The sequence below is a fragment of the Diplotaxodon limnothrissa genome, linkage group LG3 (assembly GCF_057381915.1).
Source record: "Diplotaxodon limnothrissa isolate DT_005_m linkage group LG3, D_limnothrissa_male_GT1.1, whole genome shotgun sequence".
Lineage (NCBI taxonomy): Eukaryota > Metazoa > Chordata > Actinopteri > Cichliformes > Cichlidae > Diplotaxodon > Diplotaxodon limnothrissa.
The window spans coordinates 36,767,758-36,790,542 of record NC_140598.1 but is presented as its reverse complement, the minus strand read 5'-3'; the positions used below and the strand labels follow the sequence as shown (position 1 = coordinate 36,790,542).

Genomic DNA, 22,785 nt, shown 5'->3' with positions numbered 1-22,785 from the left:
TACCTTTTCTCCTCCAGCCCAGGAGTGCCTCTTCTTCTCCTCCAGCTCTTGTATCCGCTGACGACGAGCCGCCTCCTTCGCCTCCCTCTCCATGTTCTCCTTCAAAAAGAGAAAGAGAAGTTATTTTCCTGATGCACGTGACTCTTCTGGTCCTCCATAGCCTACAGATATTATGCATGTTGAAAAAAAATTCAGATCCTGATGGACAAATCAAAGCAAACAAATCAAAAAAATAAAACAAACTGTGAACCCTTGGGCCTTAAATACAACATCTCCTCTTATGCCTGATTTATGGTCTGGTATTTGTGTCTCTGTCAACAGCTCATCGTGAGAGAAGGGTTTGGGAATTCAAACTACTCAGAGGCAATGGAGACACACTTGAGCCAAAAAGCCAACAATGGTGAAATTGTTGGCAATCACATAAAACGGAAGGTTTAGAAACTAATATGTTTCACTGTAAATCAGAAGCGTTATGAAATATGGGATGAAGACTAATGTATCAGTTGAAGTATACCAACAGTTTTAACCACATCTACTGGATCTTGTGTGGATTGTTGTACAGCTCGTGTTATGGATTTGCATTCATAGTTGTACCTTGACAGCATTTGTGAACCTGGAGCAGAAGGTGTGGAAGATGCTGAAACAGTCGTCCAGCCTGAAAGTGTCTCTGTCCTCGCAGAAAAAGTCGATCAGCTCGCTGCCTTCCCTCTTTAGCTGTTGCCGACTGCCACGGAGTGAGCAGAGAGATGATGTGGCATGCTGAGACAAACATAATAGGCACAAAATAATTTTTTAAACTACACACTTATTTAAAGATTATATAAAACTAAAATACTGTTATGTGTGTTACCTGCAGAAAGCTGTCCAGTTGCTGCAGCAGCTCTGTGTCTCTCTGGATGCTCTCCTCCACTGAGTGTGTGCGAGATGTCAGCAAATGCAGCTCAGCATCCAATGTTTCCAATGAGATCCTACCAAAGGAAGGAAAACAAATCCATGTAGCCTCATTTCTGCTTTGGTTTCATTCATTTTGTGTCTGGTGTAATTTAAGTATCAAATGAAGGACTGAAAAGAAACCAGCAGGGGGCGGTGTTCACTCAGATTCTGTAGAGATGTAATAAAATGATGGAAAGAAGGAGTATAATAAATAAATCCCCACCAAACAGGTTGATGGAGAAATGTAGTGGTGTATGTGGACAACTGTAGTATTTAATATGTGAATAATATGAAGTGATGTCTGACCTGGCTGCAGCCTGGATGTGACTCAGCTTGAGAGGAAACTCCAAGAGCTTCTCATCTTTTTTATGGGCTTCCTATAGAAAAACAAAAAAACAAAACATGAGACCCCCTCTTTCCAGCTACCTCCTCTTGCTCATTTTGGTGGTACAGAGGTGCTCTCAATCCACATAAAGAGACCCATTCTCTGTCCCAGGGTCCCCTTCTGGTAGACATTGCATGAAATCACCTTAAAGACATAATCTCACCAGCATGTTTAGGCCTTCTACCAGTAGGACTTGCCTGCAGCTCTATTCTGAGCCCCTCCTGAACTACTGAGCATCTCACTCTCTGAAGCTGAACCAACAACTTGTCAAAATAAACTAATTTCCACCTGTTGTATCTGCAGTTTTATTCTGAGGGTTCAAATTTATATCAACTAGTTACTCAACAGCTTCCCCTTCAGCTTCAGGTCTCTCTTCACCACTCAAACCATTAAGACGTGGATCTGCTAATTTTCATTGTAACCACTTCACACTGAGCTTCAAACTCTCTCAAACTGTCTCAAGAGCTGATTTCATTAATAGATTAATCAAAAAAAGGATTGTATCATCTGCAAAAAGGAGAGACGTGTTTCTGAGACCACCAGATCTGAAAGAGTCTGTACAAAACCAGCAGTGGCGGAGTCCACCACTCTCCAGGAATAAGTATGACTTATTGACTGTAATGTGAACCAAGCTCTGGTTGCAGTTGTCCAGGTACCAAGTAGCCTGTAACAATGGCAAACACCCAAAGCAACACCAGGATGACAACCACATCATAGCATAGATCTTCCCTGGAAACTCTAAAGGTGTGATTCCCCATAAAAATAGGGTCTTTAGGGTCTTCCTCCCTAAAAAAAAGAAAGAAAGAGGGACCACATCTCCAGCCTACCCATTCGGAAGTAGTGTCCCTGACCTCCTGCCAATGAGTGCCAACCAGCACAGCCGACTACATCCAGAACCTTGATCAAATTCAGATGAATCTCATTCACCAATGGTGCCTGACAACCAAAGAGCACTTTAACTGTTTTTGTGACTTCAGCCACACTGGCGTATGTGCAAAAATGAAATGAACAATGATGTTACTCACCAGAGCGACAAAGTGCAGCAGGTTCATGCCTGGTTTGTTAGCTTTGGTGTCAGCCAGAGACAGGAGGGACGACAGCTTGAAGCCTACTGCGTTTCCTGCATAACCTCCCTGCAACGCACATAGCACAGAAATTAAACTCATAGTGGTGAACATTCAAACACTTGAACAACAGAATCTGAAGCTATAAAACTACATTTCCCACAAAGCAGTTGGTCTCCATAGTCTACCTGATAAGAGAGAGTAGAGACAGCAAGTCTCCAGTTTGACTGTACACCTAACATGTATCGCCCAATTATCAGCTCATTCTGTTAAACATTTATCAATTAAATGAACATAAATACACTTTTTCTGCAATCATTGTGTCATGACAGTCAAATGAGCTCATGCATTCAGACCCTGAGATTTTAAATGACAGATACTAAGATTGTGTAAATAAGCTAACACTAAAATACAACTTCTGCTCAAACTAGCAAACTAAACCGTCAGAAATAAAAGTAGTACTTCAACAGCAGAGTGACTGGCTGTGATTAAAACTGCAGATCAACCTCCGAACAATTTAACACAGACAAACATTTTTAAATGTGCTCTGCTGTGTGAAAAATGACCACACGCCGTCTGCTTGAAACCACTTCTCCTCTTGGAATAAGTCAAGGCCTCATAACCACTCCCACTTCCTGTTTCTGAAAAACACCCAAATCTTTTCCTGTATTGCATCAGTATTAGAGAAACTCACACAGTCACTGACACTGAGAGGAGAAATGGCACAGAAAGGAGTTCAGCTGGACCGAAAAACCTTCTCTTGTTCCATCTGTTTGGATCTACTGAAGGATCCGGTGACTACAACCTGTGGACACAGCTACTGCAGGAACTGTATTAAAAGTTTCTGGGATGAAGAGGACAGGAAGGGAATCCACAGCTGCCCTCAGTGCAGGAAGACTTTCACACCGAGGCCTGTCCTGGAGAAAAACATCATGTTTGCAGCTTTAGTGGAGCAGCTGAAGAAGACTGGACTCCAAGCTGCTCCAGCTGATCACTGCTATGCTGGACCTGAAGATGTGGCCTGTGATGTCTGCACTGGGAGGAAGCTGAAAGCCATCAAGTCCTGTTTATCTTGTCCAGCCTCTTACTGTGAGAAACATCTCCAACCTCACTATGATGCAGCTCAATTAAAGAAACACAAGCTGGTGGCCCCCTCCAAGAAGCTCCAGGAGAACATCTGCTCTCGTCATGATGAGGTGATGAAGATTTTCTGTCGTACTGATCAGCAGAGTATCTGTTATCTCTGCTTGATGGATGAACATAAAGGCCATGAAACAGTCCCAGCTGCAGCAGAAAGGACTGAGAAGCAGAAGGAGCTCGAGGTGAGACGACTAAACATCCAGCAGAGAATCCAGGAGCGAGAGAAAGATGTGAAGCTGCTTCAACAGGAGGTGGAGGCCATCAATGGCTCTGCTGATAAAGCAGTGGAGGACAGTGAGAAGATGTTCACTGAGCTGATCCGTCTCCTCCAGAAAAGAAGCTCTGATGTGAAGCAGCAGGTCAGATCCCAGCAGGAAACTGAAGTGAGTCGAGTCAAAGAGCTTCAGGAGAAGCTGGAGCAGGAGATCGCTGAGCTGAAGAGGAAAGACGGCGAGCTGGAGCAGCTCTCACACACAGAGGATCACAACCAGTTTCTACACAACTACCCCTCACTGTCAGCACTCAGTGAGTCTACACACTCATCCAGCATCAATATTCGTCCTCTGAGCTACTTTGAGGATGTGACAGCAGCTGTGTCAGAGACCAGAGATAAACTACAGGACATTCTGAGAGAGGAATGGACAAACATCTCACTGACAGTCACTGAAGAGGATGTTTTACTGTCACCAGCAGAGCCAAAGACCAGAGCTGGATTCTTAAAATGTTCACATGAAATCACACTGGATCCAAACACAGCAAACAGACGTCTGTTATTATCTGAAGGGAACAGAAAAGTAACATTTATGAAGCAACAACAGTCTTATTCTGATCATCCAGACAGATTCACTGGATGGTTTCAGGTCCTGAGTAGAGAGAGTCTGACTGGACGTTGTTACTGGGAGGTGGAGTTTATGTAGCAGTCGCATACAAGAATATCAGCAGAGCAGGGTTTGGCAATGAATGTTTTTTTGGATATAATGAAAAATCTTGGGCATTAGATTGTGACACAAGCAGTTATACATTTCGGCACAACAATATCCCAACTGTCCTCTCAGGTCCTCGGTCCTCCAGAGTAGGAGTGTACCTGGATCACAGAGCAGGTATTCTGTCTCTCTACAGCGTCTCTGAAACCATGACTCTCCTCCACAGAGTCCAGACCACATTCACTCAGCCGCTCTATGCTGGACTTTTATCTTTTGAGGGCGTCTCTGCAGAATTCATTAAACTGAAATAAATGTCACTGAGGGACAGTTGATTAAAATGTGATTTAGTTTTGACTTTCCTTTGGTCTCCATCATTGTTAATCAGACCACATTGTCACTAATGCCCACTTTGTTGCCTCTGACATGGGATCCCTCTCTACACTAGTCCATTTACATGTACATGCTTCCCTTAGGCAGTATTATTAGAGTGGATAGCATGTGGGCATATTCTCATTATTATGCAGTGAAATGTTGATTTACTTACAAAACAATGTTGGTTAAAATGTCTGTTTTAGTTTGCAGTTTCTTTGGTCTCCACATTTTTGCAGAGCACTCATCGTTGTGCAGTTTCCTGTCAGTCACACTTTACAGATACTATTTTGATATCTTATCATTTATTGTCTAATTAATAACTGACTTTGTTTGAACAAAGACAATTTTCATTACATTTACATATATTTGTTGTTGTTGAAATAATCAGTTCAAGAAACAGCTTGCTTTGGGTTTTTTACATTGATAAATGCAGCTTTTTATGCTAATTAATGAATTTGCAGTTATTTGGGATCTAATTTTCTTTCACCTTTAATTATACCTACATATACATACAGCATACTCTGATTTTATTAATTAATGTGTAGCTGTGTTGGTCATATCGTTATTTCCATGTCGTTCAAAATTAATAACTTGATTTAAATATCCTCTTTGGAGGCTGCTTAATTTAGTGCACCAACCTGTTTTATGCATACAATTTTGTTTAGATCCACAATTTGAACTTTTACTCAGATTCATAAATAGTTTTTGTCTGATTTTCTTTCATCATTTTCAGTCACTGTTACATTTTGCACGAGTCTGATTTCTGCATCTGTTCACCAATGAATGCATGTCATTGGTCCACACTGTGTATAAGACAACCAACAGTTATGAATTAAAAACAAATCATTTTGAAATTTAAAACCTTTAGAAGACATTATATTATTTCCAATCAATTTGTGAGTGATAAATTGTTCAGTGATACCCTGACTGTAATTAAATGATGGATTTAGCCACCATGCTGTCACGCATGGTTTTGGCCGCCATCATGTCAGTTTTTAAAACAAGAGCCTATATTTGGATGATAACTTGAAGTCTAAGGCTACGTTCACACTGCAGGCGAAAGCACATCAAATCCGACTTTTCTGACCCTCTGCGACCCATATCCAATCATGGTATGACAGTGTGAACGGCACAAATCTAATATTTTCAAATCCGATCTGGGTCACTTTCGTATGTGGTACTGAATCCGATACATATCTGATGTTCTAGAAAGCGACTGCTGTTTGAACGGTCATGTCGCATTAAATCAGTCTTTTACGTCACTGACACAAGACAGACGCCGATTATCAGCGCCGGAGAAGACATCGCGAACGCTTCCTGGCCATCCAGAGAAACTGTTGGGAAGACAACGTTGGAGAAACGTGAACATTTTATTTGTACTGTATAATCTGCAGATTCTGACAGAAATCTGCAACTTTCCTTTGAAGCACCGCTCCCCTAAAACAGCAATAAGGATAATTATTAGGCCATATGTAAATAACAAAATAACTTTAGAATTTAAAGCAAAATTGGGAAACGTAAAGTCTGAAACAAGTCTTTATATTAACGGCCAACAGTCAAACAATACTGTTCAGTCTGGGTGTAAACAGAGCGCGTTGTGTGTGACGTCTTCTTTTGCACATGCGGGCCACTTTGAGGGTTCACACTAGAGCGCGTTTGCTGTCAGATTTTATCTGCAGTGTGAACAAGCAGACAAAAAAATCAGATTTGATCAAAAAAATCGGAGTTGAGCATTAATAAGACCTGCAGTGTGAACGTAGCCAAAGTTACAGTTAATCTCATGGTTAAAACTGTAGATATGAATCTAAATCTATTTGTAGCAGTAAACATGTTTAATTCTGATCTAAAGTTGAACATTTAAACATGAGTTTTTTTGGGACTGACTCAATTTTGGAGCCAGCCTCCAGTGACCACTTGACACTCGTATTAATATATGTGAGTGTTTTTAAAAAGAGTATATTACGTCTGATTATAATAAGGAAGAGAAGTTCTATGAAAACACTGCTTTGTTTTAGTGTCGTCTTAGCATTTCTTTTTTAATTTGCAGCTCACCTTTTCATCTTGACTCACTCTAATAAAAAGTTTCCATGCAAAGTTTTAGGTTATGTACAGAAACAGGAAATAAACCAGAATTCTAATATTAAATTACTGTCACGGAAATAAAGGGTGTAAACTAAAAAGCCTTTTGTTGCCTCTTCTTCCTTCTTGTATTTCTTTTTCTTCTTCCACCATCTATCCACTTTTTTCTCCCTCATCTAATTATTCATTGATGCTGTACAATGGTTTTTTTTTCCTACTCACAGCGTTAAGGAGGTTTCCGGCCTGCAGCACCAGGTGGAGAACAGCATGGAGCTCCTCGCAACACATTAATTCTGGAGGACGGAGACAAAGTAAAAGAAATGATGTCTTCATTTGTGTCAGTACATAAAGGATAAACCAATGCAAAAGCATCACCTGCTGGAAATAACTGTGTAAAAAGAGAGTAAAGAGAGAAAAAACACGAAACCTGTGCAGTAAAGATACAGATAACATAAGCTTATGATGCTAAAATCCCACTGGGTTTGCTGTTTTATCACATGCAGTGTTAGCATGTGGAAGGTTAGTTAACAGTTCAGGCAGTTATCAAGTTCACACACACACTGCTAAAAATACTGAAGGTGTTAGTCTGTATTGGGTGGAGGGTGTAAACGAGGAGAAGGCTTTACTGCAGGTATTTCTGCACCAACGACATTCAGTCCAGATTTATTGTGTTTTATTTCTTTTCATCTTTTTTATTATTATTTTATTTTTGTTAAAAAATATTCCAGAGTTTCATACACAGATCTCTTTTCTTTCTTTCTTTTTTTACAACTTCTGAATCAAACGGCTCACTCCTTCACATAAAGGTGAAAGTACTGATTCTGAGACATTGTAACACAATCTGTGTAACAGAATCTGCTAAATCTGTGAAAGTGTTTCTAGAAGCTTCTTGGTTACACCTCTGCGTGGTGATTCTGAAGCTAAATGAATCCTCTGAGATCGATGTCATCACTGATGACGACCCCAAACAGAACCTTATGTTTGGAGTCAAGAAAAATAACTTTTCTGGAGGTTTTTAATGTTTTTGATGGGTGTGAGTCGGTGTGATTTCTTTGTTGTTTGTTCATTGCCGAGACACAGAGATAAGGTTCATCAGCAGCAATGAGCTGCATCTCAGAGTGTAACTATTAACATGCTCTATGCAACTTTTAACACCTATTATTTATTGTATATTTGACCAAACCCTACTTTACCTCAGTGCCCTGATCCCAGTGTCAGGAGTCAAACGTTACTTTTTTTTAAAAATGTAAAATTAATTTTAAAAAGTTGATGAGTTTGCTCTAAAAAGTTTTACAGCTCCACCACCATCGTTGGTGTTCATGCCATTCTCTCAGTAATTTCAGTTCATACAACACAGATAGAAGCAGTCTGGCCACACAATCTCTACCTGCCTCCTGCAGCACATTTGCTTGTGGTAAGGAATAAAACATTGTAACACACTCAGTGTTGGTTCTGGTCCTTCTCTGCTCTGCGTTGACACTGAGACAATAAGTAAGAGAAGAGAAAGCAGAGCTGTGGCCTGTGTGAGCTCCCAACAGCGGCTGCATGCAGAGAGCAGCTCATCCGTGTGCCGCTGATGCTGCGAGCGTGTTACCTTTGATGGCGGCGCGAAGGATCTTAATGTCCCGTTTCATGGCCTCGCACGCTGCCGGAAAATCCTCCTTTAAGAGCATGGATTCAATGCGGACTGTGTAACTGCAGACCGAGAGAGAGAGGGGTGAAAATGAATTGATTAATACATTTTTATTTTGCGTCCAAGCTGGTACACATCACTAAATACAGCTAATGCTACTACTTTACATACTCTTGTAGTAACTGTATACCAGCAGCTGGCAATTAGTTTGAACTGTGGGACTATTTTTAGCGCATCTCATTAAGGAGATGTTGTTATTGGTGTGTGGGGGAGCTGCAGGCATGTAATTGATTCAGCTTGATGTTTTTGAAATGAGCTGAAGGCAGATGTCACATTACCAGCGCTCCAGCAGCAGCTACTTACTAACGTTTGTTTGTTTTGTTGAGCACAAATTGATGCATTAACGGTTATGATTCCTGAGTCACTGAGTCAGCTCCGTTAACTGTCACAAGGTCCTGTTTAGTGATACAAAAACATTTTCCCCCACTTAGAGCTAGAGCTGGTACACAGGCCACTTTTACCCAACACTGTTTCACACCAGTGCATCATGTTTTCAAAAATTCAAAGTAACCACTGTACAGCCAGTAAAAGTATTTATGTTTAATGTTGTAAGTATACAAGTACTACAAAAATGTACTGTTTTGGTGCAGTATTTCAGTGAATGCAACGGTGAAACTGTACAGACAGTGGAAGCATTTTCAGTGTAAAACTGTTTCATGGATCTTGCATGAATATCGGAAATGTTAAAAAAAAAGATCATAAAGGTTTAATTCTAATTTCTGAAACTTGCAGTGAAAGTTGAACGCAGCATAAATCTGAATAACTAAGTAAAAGTTCAGCGCTCACCTGGGCACCTGAATCAGCCGGTACATGAAGGAATCGGCCAATGAGAGCTGAGAGACTTCGCCGCGGTGTGCCTTCAGTTTCTTCACCTTCATGAGTGCAAAAAGATGGATCAGATAAAAAACAACACATCAGTGTGTGTGTGTGTGTGTGTGTCTCACCTCTTCAGACTCTGGCAGCAGTTTCAGCATTTCTCTCAGACGCTCCACCCCAAAAGCCTCACTGTTGCCATGGCAGATTTCATCTACTATAGTCTCATTGGACCTGGAGGAAGAAGATGTTTAAATTTAGTGTGAGCAGCGATATAAAAAACAAACACTCATTGTGCTGAAGTTAAGAATTAAAATGGCATCAAAATAACATTACACTAAGCTGATCTGGGTTTTCCCCCCACAGAGATTTAATTACCATCTGCACACGTACAAGGTACACTCAGTTCACTCTGTCAGGTTAAAATTCAAACAAGAAAATGAATAATTTAAGACAGTTTTATCACTTTGTGAACTCCAACCTTTTGCTTTTAAATGATAATTTCATTTTCAACATTGAAACAATGTTATATATTCATTCAGGAATTAGCCTGAGACGACATTTATAGTTATTTTTCTGTTGACTGGAAGCACCTTCCCTGTTACTTAAAGTAAAATAAAATGGACAAAATAACTTCTTTAACTAATTAACTTCAGTGCCGATACACGTCCAGTTTATTTTAACCTACACAGTGGATGAAGAGAAACTCAAAAACTCAAAATTTAACTTATTGTACTGTTGTCAGGAGATAGAAACTTTCTTGCACAGAGTTATTGTGCAAAGCTGCTTTCAAGGTCATGAGGAATTCCATAAACTTGAGATTTTCCTATTTGATATCCAGTTTTTGTATTTTTCGCTGAAACCTTCAATTTGTTCAATGAGTACAGAGCACACTTTCACAGTTAGGCCAAGCACAAAAAGACTGAAATTCTGATGTCAGAGTTCATTAAAACCGTTTCTTGACTGAGTGAGCTGAATAAACTGGACAGGCGTGTTCTGTCAGATCATCCCACCAAGTACAACTTCCTTGTACATATTTTTACACTCTGTTATAAATGCAACATGATGTCACAGAGTTTGCAGATGTATTAACAACAGTTTTAGTAACATGCTCTGGACATACTTTTAAAATGGGATTTTCTAAGCAACAAGCCCTAAAACGAGAAAAGCAAAAATCCCACAATTGAAATTTTGTTTCCTTAATTTTATGACAAAGAAAATTAGTATTTTCTGAATACTGTCTGTCAGTGCTGTTTACATCTGTCTAAATCTCAGCCAAGGATATCTGAGAGTGGATTTGTGGGTTTAGAAGTTGTTGGCGTTCTGTGTGTGTGTGTGTGTGTGTGTGGGGGGGGGGGGGGGGGGGGGGGGGGGGGGGGGAGGGTTGTTGGTCGGAGAGCTGTTTGTCACACATTAAGTGGTCGTTCAATGGAATCCGCTGTGACGCTAATGATTGTCTCCCCTGCTCTCTTACCTGTCTGAGAAAAGTTGGCTTTAAATTTACGGCAGTGATTTATCAGAGATGTGCGGAGCATGGAAGGAGAGCGTGAGAAATAGAGACAGGTGGTTAACAGTGAGTCTTTACAGTTGCCTGCACAACCTGGTGGAGTCTTTCATGTTTTAAGGCTGCATTTCAGTAAATGGTGTTGGAGATCTTGTTAAAAATGGAAGAACTATGAACAAAGAAAAGTCAGATTTTGACACACTGCACAAGTCTGGAAGGCATTTGATTGGTAAAGACTTCATTTTTCAACATCAGAATAATCCCAAACACATTGTCAATTACAGTAAAAGAACACCTTGACTGTACCTGGACCTGCACAATAAAATGGTATCAGTCATGGACTGGCCTGAGCCCAAATCTCAACATTACTGAAGCAGTGTGAGAACAGAACAAACAAAGCAAAACAACACATCCAAAGAAGAGTTTTGAATGTCCTTCAAGAAGCCTGGAGAACTATTCCTGAAGACTGTTTAAAGAAAGTACAAGCATGCTGTTTAAGAAAGTTCAGGCTGTGCTGAAGAACAAAGGCGATCCTGCTAAATATAGATTTTCAGGCTCATCTGAACTGTACAAACTCTGATTTGTCTTATATACTGGTTTTCCATGTATGTTTCCTCACATTGTAATAAATCGCTGCACCTTTGTTTTTTTAACCATTTCCTTAGAAAAGTATAAAGAAGTGCAGGGCAACTCGAACATTTTGCACAGTCATCCCAAAGTATATTTCCTGGAGCAGATGGCTGTGTCTTTTACTTCCCACTTCTCGAAATTGTTACTTTGTTGTTGGAAAAGTTAAAAGTACTTATACTAAAGTCATGATGCATGCTTAATCATCCAGGTAAGGAAATCCTGATGAGTGACGAAACTTTTCTCCACCTGGAAACGTTACGTCCGGATGAACAGAACTAACTTTTGGGTACTTTTAGCTCGGTGTTAAAGCAGCTGCAAAACCTTCAGCTTAATTTGAAACTGAATGACAGAGTTTTTGTGGATATTTTACATCGTGAACATAAAATGATGCAATACAACTCAGATTCTTCTCCAATTGATTTCAGGTATAGTTGCTGTACATTCCTGCTCTCCGTCTCCCACATGCCTGCATGTCCCTCAGTGTGTTTGGTAAGCACTAAGTCTCAACATGGTGACCTGAATGATTCAGCACATTCATTCAATACATTCTCTAAGCTTAGCCAACTGACTCACCTTGTGGACACTTTTTACATGACTTCCTATCTCTATATTAAGCTGTGGTGAAGATGTAAAATCCTCAGTGAGGTATAAATGTAAAAAAGGTGAAGGGAGGTTTAGATAAAGCAAGTTTTTTCATTCTTTGAACTACATTAAAGCTTCATGAATACGTATCTATGAACAATATAAATGCAGTAATTCTGTCAAGCAGCATTGCGGTGACCTTACCATGAATGGGTTACAAGACAGCAGGCCCCTGGGGACAAGACCACCAACCCTCCTACAGAGGATTAAGACATCAAGCTCAAGGACACACGAACCACAACTGCGGTGTAGCCGAGCTGTTTAGTGTCTCACTGGAGCAGCGCTGTGCTTTGATTTGAATGTAGGATATCACTTTCTTGCTGTTTTGTCCCATTTTGTACGCTTTTTTTGTTCATTTTATGTCCCTTTGTAGCCACTTTATGCCTGTTCGTGACCATTTTGTATCTCTTTATTTCTATTTAATCGCTCTTGTAGAGATTTTCATCTTTTTGTCATCAAATTATGTATGCTTGTAACAATTTCGCATTTCCTCGTATTCTCATTTCGTTTCCCTTCGTCACTGTTTTTTCTCTTCGTGATCAATTTTAGTTTCTCAGTCTTCATTTTGTATCTTTTCATGGCTAACATAAGTTTCCTTGCACCTATTTTGCATCTTTTTAACCATTTTACACCCCTTTATTGCCACTTTGCACCTCTTCATGCAAGTTAAGTTCACTTTCAGCCATTTGGCCTCCTTTGTCACAAGGTTACACCATTCTCATTTTTCTTCTTTTCTCCTCAAGTGGTTTAATTCTTCTTATTGCTATTTTGCATCTCTCAGCCTCTTTGTTGTCACTTTAAATCTTTTTGTTAATAATAGTCAATAATCAATGACATTGTAGTTATTTTCTGTCACTTCTGTAGCTCTTCATTATGAATTTAAATCTTTGTTTAGACAGTTTGTCATTTGTCAATTTAAGATCAGTTTATATCCATTAAGTTATTCTAAGGAGCTTGGAAAGAAAAGCGTCTGGACTTCTTTAAGTTTCCTTGAAGACGTTTCACTTCTCATCCGAGAAGCTTCTTCAGTTCTAAGAGCGATTGGTGGAGGGTCCCAGATTTTAAGCCCTATGGGAGTTTCCCCCCAAGAGGGACAAAGGACCCCCTAATGATCCTCTACCTAATCACATGAGCCAAGGTGTGAAAACTGGTGTAGGTCACAATCAGCCAGGGTTTCAGGTGAGCTCATTGTGAAACTTGGCCCCACCCCATCGTGTGATTTCCTGAGGTCAGATGGCCCAGGATGTGAGTGGGCGTTAAGGCGTCTGGGAAGGGATCTCAGAACTGGATTATAGATGGCAGAGAGTTGGTGTCGTAAACCACCGCCTCTGTTCAAAGACGGTCGCTCACAGTGGACATAGATGAATTATTTTACTCCTCTTTCAAACAGTCTTCTCTGTCCAAAATGCTAACATTGATATCCTTGAAAGAGTGACCTTGGTCCTTTAGATACAGATGGACAGACGATAGAAGCTTCTCGGATGAGAGGTTAAAAAAAAAAAAAAAAAAGGTCTTCAACTAAGCTCAAGTCCTTTTTTAAGCTCTTTAGACTACGATGACGCAGATGACTGAGAACCTTCACATTCCATTAAGTTATTATTTTACATCTCTTGTTTTGGTCAACTTGAATTTGATTGTTGTCATTTTGCTCGCTTCATCTCTTGCGTCCCTTGTTGTATTATCTCCGTATACGTCAGTCTTTTCCTCTAATCTGACATATGGTCACATGTCTGTAGTGTATTCAATCAAGTATAACCTGCCCACATCACCACATTTGTTTATTCAACACTTCAGGATGATGGTGAGGAAACACACTACAATACAGCATCGCTTTGTGACACGCCATCAGCTAATAAAATCCCCATCTCCGTCTGACAGTCATTTTGTCATAGTCATGCTGTGTCATACCCACATTATTCTCAACAAACACCGACATGACAACACTGTCTGCATTTAGCATTCCTGTTCATGACTTTCCTTTTCTTCTTTTCTCTGGGAATCAAATCCGTGACCTTTAAAGTGAAAGCTTGCCTATCATAACTTAATCCACTTGACATAACTTTCAGTCAGAAATTATCAGTTCGATGCTCTGATGCTTCTTATCATGGAAATCAAACAGAGGCAGCAATGAACAACCAAATACATAAAAACATATTTTGTCTTTGTCTCTATGTTTTCATGTTGGGTTAAACTGTGTGTGTGTGTGTGTGTGTGTGTGTGTGTGTGTGTGTGTGTGTGTGTGTGTGTGTGTGTGTGTGTGTGTGTGTGTGTGTGTGTGTTCATGCTCAAGATCAAGTGAGATTATTTACCTCTTGAACTGTTTGAGAAAAATTGCAATGTTCATCCCTCGCTTAGCATCTAGGATGGAAACCTGAGTGTGAGAGAGAGAGGGTCAATCTGAGGTCAAAGCCCTGGTGGAAACTGTCACACACACTTCACTCCATCTCCCATGCCTTCAACAAACAGCAGCACACGCAGCCCTGCATCAAAAACACACCTCCTGTTTGGTCTCTCTAAATGAGCTGCTGGTTTTCCCTCCCCTGGCGGGCGTTGCCAGGGTTTTTGATTGACCGTCATGTTGACCGAACAGCTCTTCGACAGTCTGAGCGTCAATCTCGTATTTCTGTTTCACTTGGCCTTGAGTCCATAGGTTGAGCCGTCCCTTTACCTGAGACACAGACTTTAGTAATGTAATAGCCGTTTTATGAAAGTGCTCGATTTCTCTTTGGACTCAAGCGTTTTCAGAGAGGTGCTTAGTCATCATTTACGTTTGCCAGTAAGTAAAACAATGTAATATATATTAAAAATATATATGTTAAAACAATGTGCCGAGACAAATGTAAAGCAGGAACTCTACCTGCTCCTCTGGAATCGTTTTCCAGAAAAAACTCCTCACCCTCCTTTTCTTCTTCAGCCCACCAGCGGGGTGTCCAAGCTCTGGTGGCAGAGGCAGTAGGGGAGGAGGAGGTGGGGGAGGTGGTGGAGGAATGTCAGGTGATTTCATCTGCTTATCTTCTATGTCAGCATACCTCGATGGAGGACGAGGAGGAGAAGGGAGAGACATTGTCACGGTAACAGCTACATCCTCTTGTTGGACAGAGAAATCTTGGCTCCCAGTGGCCTGCGAGACGCTGCCCATCACATGCATCCCTGCTGCTGATGGGGCAGTCGAGGACAGGGGAGATGGTGGGTTTGGAGGCAGACTGTAAGATCAGTGGGCCGATTAACTGACCATTGTGAAGGGTATAGTTACGAGGATGAAGATGGGTCATAGCATTTGAAACATCGGATGACACCAAGGTCAGGTTACGAGATCTAAAGATGCTGGTAAGCAAAAGAAAGGAGAAAATTAATGTTAGCTTTAAGTGAGAGAATTAGCTAAGCTTGTTATTAAATCTAAATATACAAAATCTTTGTGACCCATAGGGAGAACCAGAAACAAATTTTGAGTTTACAGTAGAAAACACATTTTACAGACGCAGCAGTTCCACGTTTGTGAGAGAAATGCAGTTCATTGCCCATCCACCAACGGCCATTTGAGGCTGGTTCCAAGAGGGAGTCAAGCCACACAAACTCCCACATTACATTTTCAACCTTACAGTACCAATAGACATGTCCACTTCTGGCTCCAACTAAATCTCATGGTAGCAGCCGACGAGCTAACAACTGGTGAGACTTCAAAATTGAGAGTCCAAAGCCAGGTGTGGATATCAAATGATTATATTTATTCTATGGGAAAAACTTCAATAACTAATCAAGTTATTGCAAAAGAACAAAGTAAAGAGACCGGCCAATAACCCTCTGCAAAAATATGTATTCCCCAGCTGTTTGGCTAATGGTTGCTGAAAGGTGCTTTCGACTCGACTCTCAGAGGACTGCTGCAGTGGCATTTATGCACTGGAAGACGATGACTTGTCTGGAATTACTCACCAACTATTCACCAAACAGCAAAAAAATAAATAAAACAGAAACAGTGGTTTTCAAAGTAGAGGTTGGCAAGCATTTGCAGACAAGTTATTGTATTGGCTTTTGACTAAAGCAATGACAGGTATGTTTTTGGTGCTTTACGACTGAATGAAACAAGTGACAACCAGCAAGCTCTAACAACCACTCGCTACCATTGAAGGAGACACTAGCCGTTCTCTGGGTCTGTGTTTCTGAAGCTACCGTTTTTTGATCTTTGACAATTTTTTTGCACTTCTTCCTTTTTACAATAATCTCAGCTGATGTTCTCTTTCCTGTTCATGATAACTTTTCAAATAAACCAGTGTTTGACCTCCACGTGGTGCCAATGTGATAGAGCTATGCCTGTTATTTTATATTTGCAAGGTCTGCCTGTAGCTGAATTTCTATAATCTCTATAATTTCTATAATCTTTCTCTTTACATAGCCAAAGAGCTAAGCAAAAAGATACACACAGATAAACATTACACACATTACGTGCATTACACAATCAACTCCAAGTCCAATATAAGGTTTTTTAACTCTCCACCAACTGTTGAAGGAAATATCTGGAATTTTAGGACGCATGTCGACTATAAGAAAATTACTTTTTCTTTGTATTGGGTAATTAAGAAAGAAAACCTCAAGTAAGCTGAGAGCACTTTTTATATTTGGTATGACAATAATCAACAAACAGTGTCACTGTGATAGGACTAATAGGACTAATAGGAGAAATCGTGTTCACTGGAATGCAAAATGTAAAAAGCTGCTGCAGAGAGAAAAATGACTTTGGCACGTAAGCATGTTGGTCTCATGCTGACATTCATCTGTATTATTCATACTGTGGGTGTGTGAGTGTAATTACATGAAAAGCAATTAAACATTTATAAAGTTAAACATTTGCTTTTGAGTCGTGTATGTGTTTCTACCGTTTTTGTTAAGCCTTTTTCCTCTATTGAAAATTGTTGTGTTTGTTTTTTCAAACAATTAAACACCTCCAGCAGTTCTCCGACCTCCTTCTCTTCAAACATCACCAGCCTCACCTGGATGTCAAAGCATCTGCTGTACAAAGGTACGCTTAGAAATTGAATATATTGTGACCTATCTAATAAATGAAGAGTCTGGTTCAGACATTGAAGTCCCCCATAGGATGAATCCTGCTGGTTTTTGGGGTTTGAGTGACATAACTAAGGTTTGATGCTATATAAATAAAATTTAATTGAATGCGCTTTAGATATACACGCTCCTCAGAGGATGAATCTTCTTGACTTTTTTCCCCTCCCACTGCCTTTTATTCCTAGGACCACCATGAACAGGATTATTGTTGTTTCAACTAATGCTGTAGATGGATTGCTGTACAATCTGGCTTAGACGTTCATGTTCCCCAGAGGGTGAATCCTTCCTCCAGCAGTATCTCCCCCCTGGTTTAACATTTGTGGTTTTGAGTGGAATCTCTCTACAACTGTTAAATGGATTGCACTGAATATGGATGAGACATTCACATTCTCCAGCATATCAATCCTACTGATTTTATTAATTCTCTTTGTTTTTCTGTAGCACCACCATAGTGTTGCCATGTGCTGCTTAACTATTAAACTTCGGTCCTCAACATGTCTACCATCATCGTGGGATTTATTGCAATCAAAACCACCAAAGTATCTCAGGATATGTTACTGGAAACTGATTGCTGTAAAATCGAGTTCCTCTAAGGAGGATGAATCCCAAGGTTTAGATGATTGTCTAACTTTCCTAGCAGTAAAATAAGATTGAAATTTTTGATTTTGAGTAAAATATCACAATTACTGAGTGGACCTCTCTCCAAAGCAGGAATCCCACTAACCGTTTTGTTCACCTGATTATCATCATGGCACTGGACCTTTGTTGTTCTATTACTGTACAAGGATTGATGCAAAGCCTAGGTTTAGCATTCATTTAGACACTAAGGATCGAGCCCACTTTTTCTTTTTTTTAATCCTTATTGACATTTGTGGTTTTGAGTGAAATAACAGTTATTGAATAAACTACGGTGAATTCTGGTTTAGATGTTTATTCCTCTCCGGACTGAGCAGAAAACTTCATGGTTAATGTAACTCTTACTCACCATGATGAAGAGCATTGCTAATTGCAGTTTTTCTAATAACAACTCCTTTGGCGTTTTTGACAGCACCGGCAGGAAGCCCACGAATGAATTATTTAATACATACAAGATTCCCCAGTGTGAAGTTCTGGATACATGTCGACAGAGATACACACTTCCTGCTGTTGAATTAGAGATGAGTGTGTTACGTAAGTTAATCTCACAACATTGTTTTTCAGCCAAATTTCATTTATGTTGATTGTGTGTAAATGTTTACAATTAGTCAAAAATGAGAAAAATATTTTCTTTAATCTCTCGGGATATTAAGTTAGTTGTTTGTTTGTTTTATTTGTTTTCCTAGAGCATATCTTGTATTTTAAAAACATTTATATTTCAATTATTATTTTATTAAAAATGTACAAATGAAAATATATTTATTAATTTTAATAAATTAAATCTAATAACATTTTATAAATGTAATAAAAATCAAATAAATGAAACCCACAAATGAACAAAAATTATTAAGAAACTAATGTTGCTGTGAGCAGCAAACTTTCCAGTAAAAACGTGATGTGCTGGCTTTGCTTTACTTATTTGGTGTCGTTAGTGTTTTTCAGTTGCAGAAGCCTGAGGGTTTGGGTCGGCATGCACGGCTGTGCAACTAGTCATAGTATTGCTGATTGTCATGGTAACACAAACAATGACAGTTTGTATACTTGGCAGAGAACACATTTAGGTCACGATGTGCACGTGTGTTAAAACTACACATACATTATCCTTTTCTCCTGAACACCCTGAGATCTGTTTTTTTCTCTCGCATCTCTTCATCCTCAAAGGACCACAAACAAAACATTTTGACAACTTTCTCTCTTTAAACAGTTTCAGGCAGTTGATTTAAAATGTGAGTGATGATGAGGTCCAATCACATAACTCAAAATGCAAAAATGCCAAACTGTTGACCTGGTTCTCATGAAGGTTTCTAATTGGACAATGGGGTTGTGCGGTAGAGGAGGAGCCACAAAAGTACAAACAAGAATGGCCACACTCACACAAATCAACAAAAATAAGAGCAGAACAGCTCCAGAGATAAAGAAAGCGCGGAAAAAACGCAAAATGTAAATGGATGACAACGAAACTAAAACATGACTTTAACGTGGCATTAAAAAGCCATAAAGACCAACTACAGTAACAAGAACAGGAAACTACAAACAGGAAATATAGCCACATGCAAAGAACTACAACAGTCCACAAAAAAGCTACAAACAGATGCAAAATGACCAAAAAACCCAAAATGTTTAACAATGACACAGAAAACATTAACAAATAGACACAAAAAGCAATAAATGAACACAAACTACCCAAAAGGTAGCAGAAAATATTCACAAAAAAATAAAAATCACAGAAACAATGTGACTTAAAGACCACAAAGCGTTAGCATAGCCCAACAAATAGTATAATACCTCAAAGACAGACACAAAAACAGCAATGCACAAAAAGAAGAAGATTCAGACAAATGGATAAAAAACAGCCACAAGCCGATTTAAAAAAAATGAAAACAATTAAAACAAAAAAGTGCACATAAAGAAAAAAGACATACAGCTGATCAAAACAACCACAAAGAGACACAAAATCACCCATAAAAAGTAAAATGTCACAAATAAACAAACATAGGTCACCATGGCAGGTACCAATAGGTGACTGTGATAGTAAAACATGCAGAAAAACAGCAACAACAATCCTCAAACAGCTACAAAAAGAAAAACTAAATGTACAGAGACAAAGACATGGAAAAAGGCTGCTAAGAAACAAAAAAGAAAAACAGCCACAAAGAGACACAAATTATCCACAGATATATTTTAAAAAACAAATAAACAAATGAGACATAAAAATAGCAACAAGGTGACAATATAACTGAAAATAAACAAAAACAGCAACAAAGTAATCAAATAACAACAATAAAAGAGTCATAAATATAAAATACAAACAGAGAAACAAATCACTCACAAAGTGAAACAAACTGAAAAATGTAAATTTAAAAGAACACAAAAAACGAGCCAAAAATAAATCCAGGAACAAAAAAAATAAATAAACAAGAAGATTAATAAGTTGTGCAGGAGGTGATCTGAGTGATGAAAGCATCCCCCGATTTACATTTAGTGTCTAAATGTTTTATATACAAATTTATTTGAATAAAAATCACAAGTGTGAACCCCATCGTGGCACTGGAGAAAGGTCAGTATGGGGCTCATCCTCTGGGGAACATGAACCTGAGTCAGCCTGTGTAATGGTTATTTAATAATGGCTATAAAAAGCCTTACTTTAAATCCGCACCAATGGCCCCAGGTGCTATCGAAAGCTGGGAGATCCACTGCGTGAGTGAAGCGCACTCATTCAGAAAACCCTTCTAGTGGCTGCACGCTCCTTCTTAGTTTGCCTTTCTCGGCTGACCCACTTATGATCTTTCCATACATCCAGCTCTAGCATTTGCTCCAGATTCCAGTAGAGTCGGCTTGACCTCAATACCGAAGCAGAGAGAGAGAGCTCGGCTCAGACAAAGTGTGAATGAGTAACTGACAGAGACTCTGATCCACCATGAAAAATCTCTCCTCCTCCTTTTTTTCTTCATCTAATGATTTCCCGACGAGTAACTCGCTGCTTTGGTCACATCAGAGTACAGAGACGACGTCTGAGTGAATAATAAGCAGAGAGCTGGTGGAACGGGGCGATCTGGATGTGGGTAACAATTAACCTCACTGGTCACACACTGGAAACTTAAACTCATCATTTAAGCAGCAAGTCTTCCAGCTGGACTTTGTCTCAACTCTGAGTGTCCATGAAACTGCACCAGACTTCATTCACAATTTTGACAATTTTAGATTCAAGTACAATTTAAGAGTACTTGCGTCTGTATTTAAAGAGTCTAGTGTGGTCATGTTAGTGCCCGTGAGGCAAACATAGACTACTGTGTTTGCAATCTTGTGTGTACTATGAAGCTCGACACGGCCGGGCACAGCTGAGCACCACAACAGAGCTTCTCGCTACCCCAGGCTTCCTGCACCAGGCTCTGAGCGTGCTCACAAAAGACGGGCCTGCCTTTCATGTGATCCATTATTTCTTCTTCTGGTCTAAATGGACTGAGGAGCCCCGCCTACTCCAGTCAAAGAAATCATCAGAGGGGAGGTGAAAGATCCACAAAGAACTACAGATCAAGTATATTGTATATGTTGTAGTACGTCTTTAAGCTCGTGAGTTTGTGTTTGTTCTTCCACTCTCAGAGCTGCTGTTTAATTCTGGCGTGGCAGCTGCATGAGAGCAGTGAAACTTTAAAGGCTGCTCAGTGTCACAGTCAAACAAAGGAGACGCAGAAATCTCTCTGGGAGCAAACTCCCGGCCTCCTTCATTGGCTGGGAGTTTCATTGTTATGCTCTATGATATGCTGAGGTATCCCTGCTGTCCCTTTCTGTGATCCAACAGACGTTGATTAAACAACACCAGACCTCATTCATAATTTGGGGGGTTTTAGAACATTTAAGGATTTGAGGATCCACTTAGACCACTAAACACTTGTTGAGTGCAGTGGTGTTGGAGCCGACATTAAAGGCACCTCAACTTGTTCTTCTCGTTTTAAAGTCTGGGATCTGAAAGTGGATTTGCTGACAGCTGTTGGCCTGCTGCTGTGCCTACGCATGGGGCGTCTTTGAGAATATTAAGAGACTGCAGTTTATACTTGAAGTGAGGTAATAAAACACTAAATGACTTCTGTAATAACGCCTCATCATAACAGTTCCCACTATGACTTCTGAATGAGAGTCACTGATTTACATTGGAAAAGACATGCAGCCAAGCTGGGAGGCCTAAACGGCAGTGCAAGTCTACGGTAAAACACGGATACACAAAGACACACAAAAGTTCCCACAAACCTGTCTGCAAAATAATGGTGTGACAAATATTTACACAAATTCATCTGACCTCCCCTCTGTCACAGAACAGATGAACAAAAGACAGAGAGCATGCAAACATTTAACTGAACAAATAACATGAACTAAAATGCTCAGACACACACACACACACACACACACACACACACACACAGTGCTGGTGGTGACTAATTCACAGTGACTCATGCCATTTAACAAGATATTAATAACCAGCAGATGATGACACCGAGATCATCAGGATGGACGCCAGAGCGTCACTGTCTCCAACATCCTTAGATTAAAATATCAAATTAAACTTTGTTGTCTGTCAGGTTCATGCAGCTGCGTTCAGATAACAGCCACATGCTGCACACTGAGCTGTTTAACTCACTGCAGCGACTGTAAACTTTATGAACATGTGAAACAAGCTCCACACCTTAAGTGTGTCTCTTATAAAGGTAGCTCTCAAAACCACTGCTCGCTGGATACAGTCAGCAGTCATGTTAATCCATCCATTCATTCTCTTCCACTTATCCAATCCTAGATTTGAGCTTTTCCACAGATACTAACTGGAAGTACAGTTGTACTGATATATTGTTTACTTTTTTAAGGTTAGCCTAACTTTAATGAATGTTTCAGTGTTGATACATATAATTGCATTTGTAGAAAAT

At 39.8% G+C, this 22,785-nt stretch overlaps 1 protein-coding gene and 1 pseudogene across 1 annotated transcript in view; one reads left to right on the top strand and one right to left on the bottom strand.

The window, feature by feature from the left end:
- LOC146635627 (uncharacterized) overlaps positions 1–22,785 on the bottom strand; it is a 30,832-nt gene that overhangs the window by 2,472 nt on the left and 5,575 nt on the right. Inside the window, exons 2-13 of the mRNA XM_085350189.1 lie at positions 15,036–15,502; positions 14,676–14,846; positions 14,488–14,549; positions 9,534–9,636; positions 9,376–9,461; positions 8,491–8,591; positions 7,119–7,189; positions 2,344–2,451; positions 1,240–1,310; positions 851–968; positions 595–759; positions 4–99 (exon numbers count right to left, since the gene is read on the bottom strand). Of these exons, the coding sequence (XP_085206315.1) occupies positions 4–99; positions 595–759; positions 851–968; positions 1,240–1,310; positions 2,344–2,451; positions 7,119–7,189; positions 8,491–8,591; positions 9,376–9,461; positions 9,534–9,636; positions 14,488–14,549; positions 14,676–14,846; positions 15,036–15,326 (1,443 nt within the window). The 5' untranslated portion in view covers positions 15,327–15,502. The remainder of the gene's footprint in view (positions 1–3; positions 100–594; positions 760–850; positions 969–1,239; positions 1,311–2,343; positions 2,452–7,118; positions 7,190–8,490; positions 8,592–9,375; positions 9,462–9,533; positions 9,637–14,487; positions 14,550–14,675; positions 14,847–15,035; positions 15,503–22,785) is intronic.
- Positions 3,066–4,961, top strand: LOC146635628 (tripartite motif-containing protein 16-like; annotated as a pseudogene).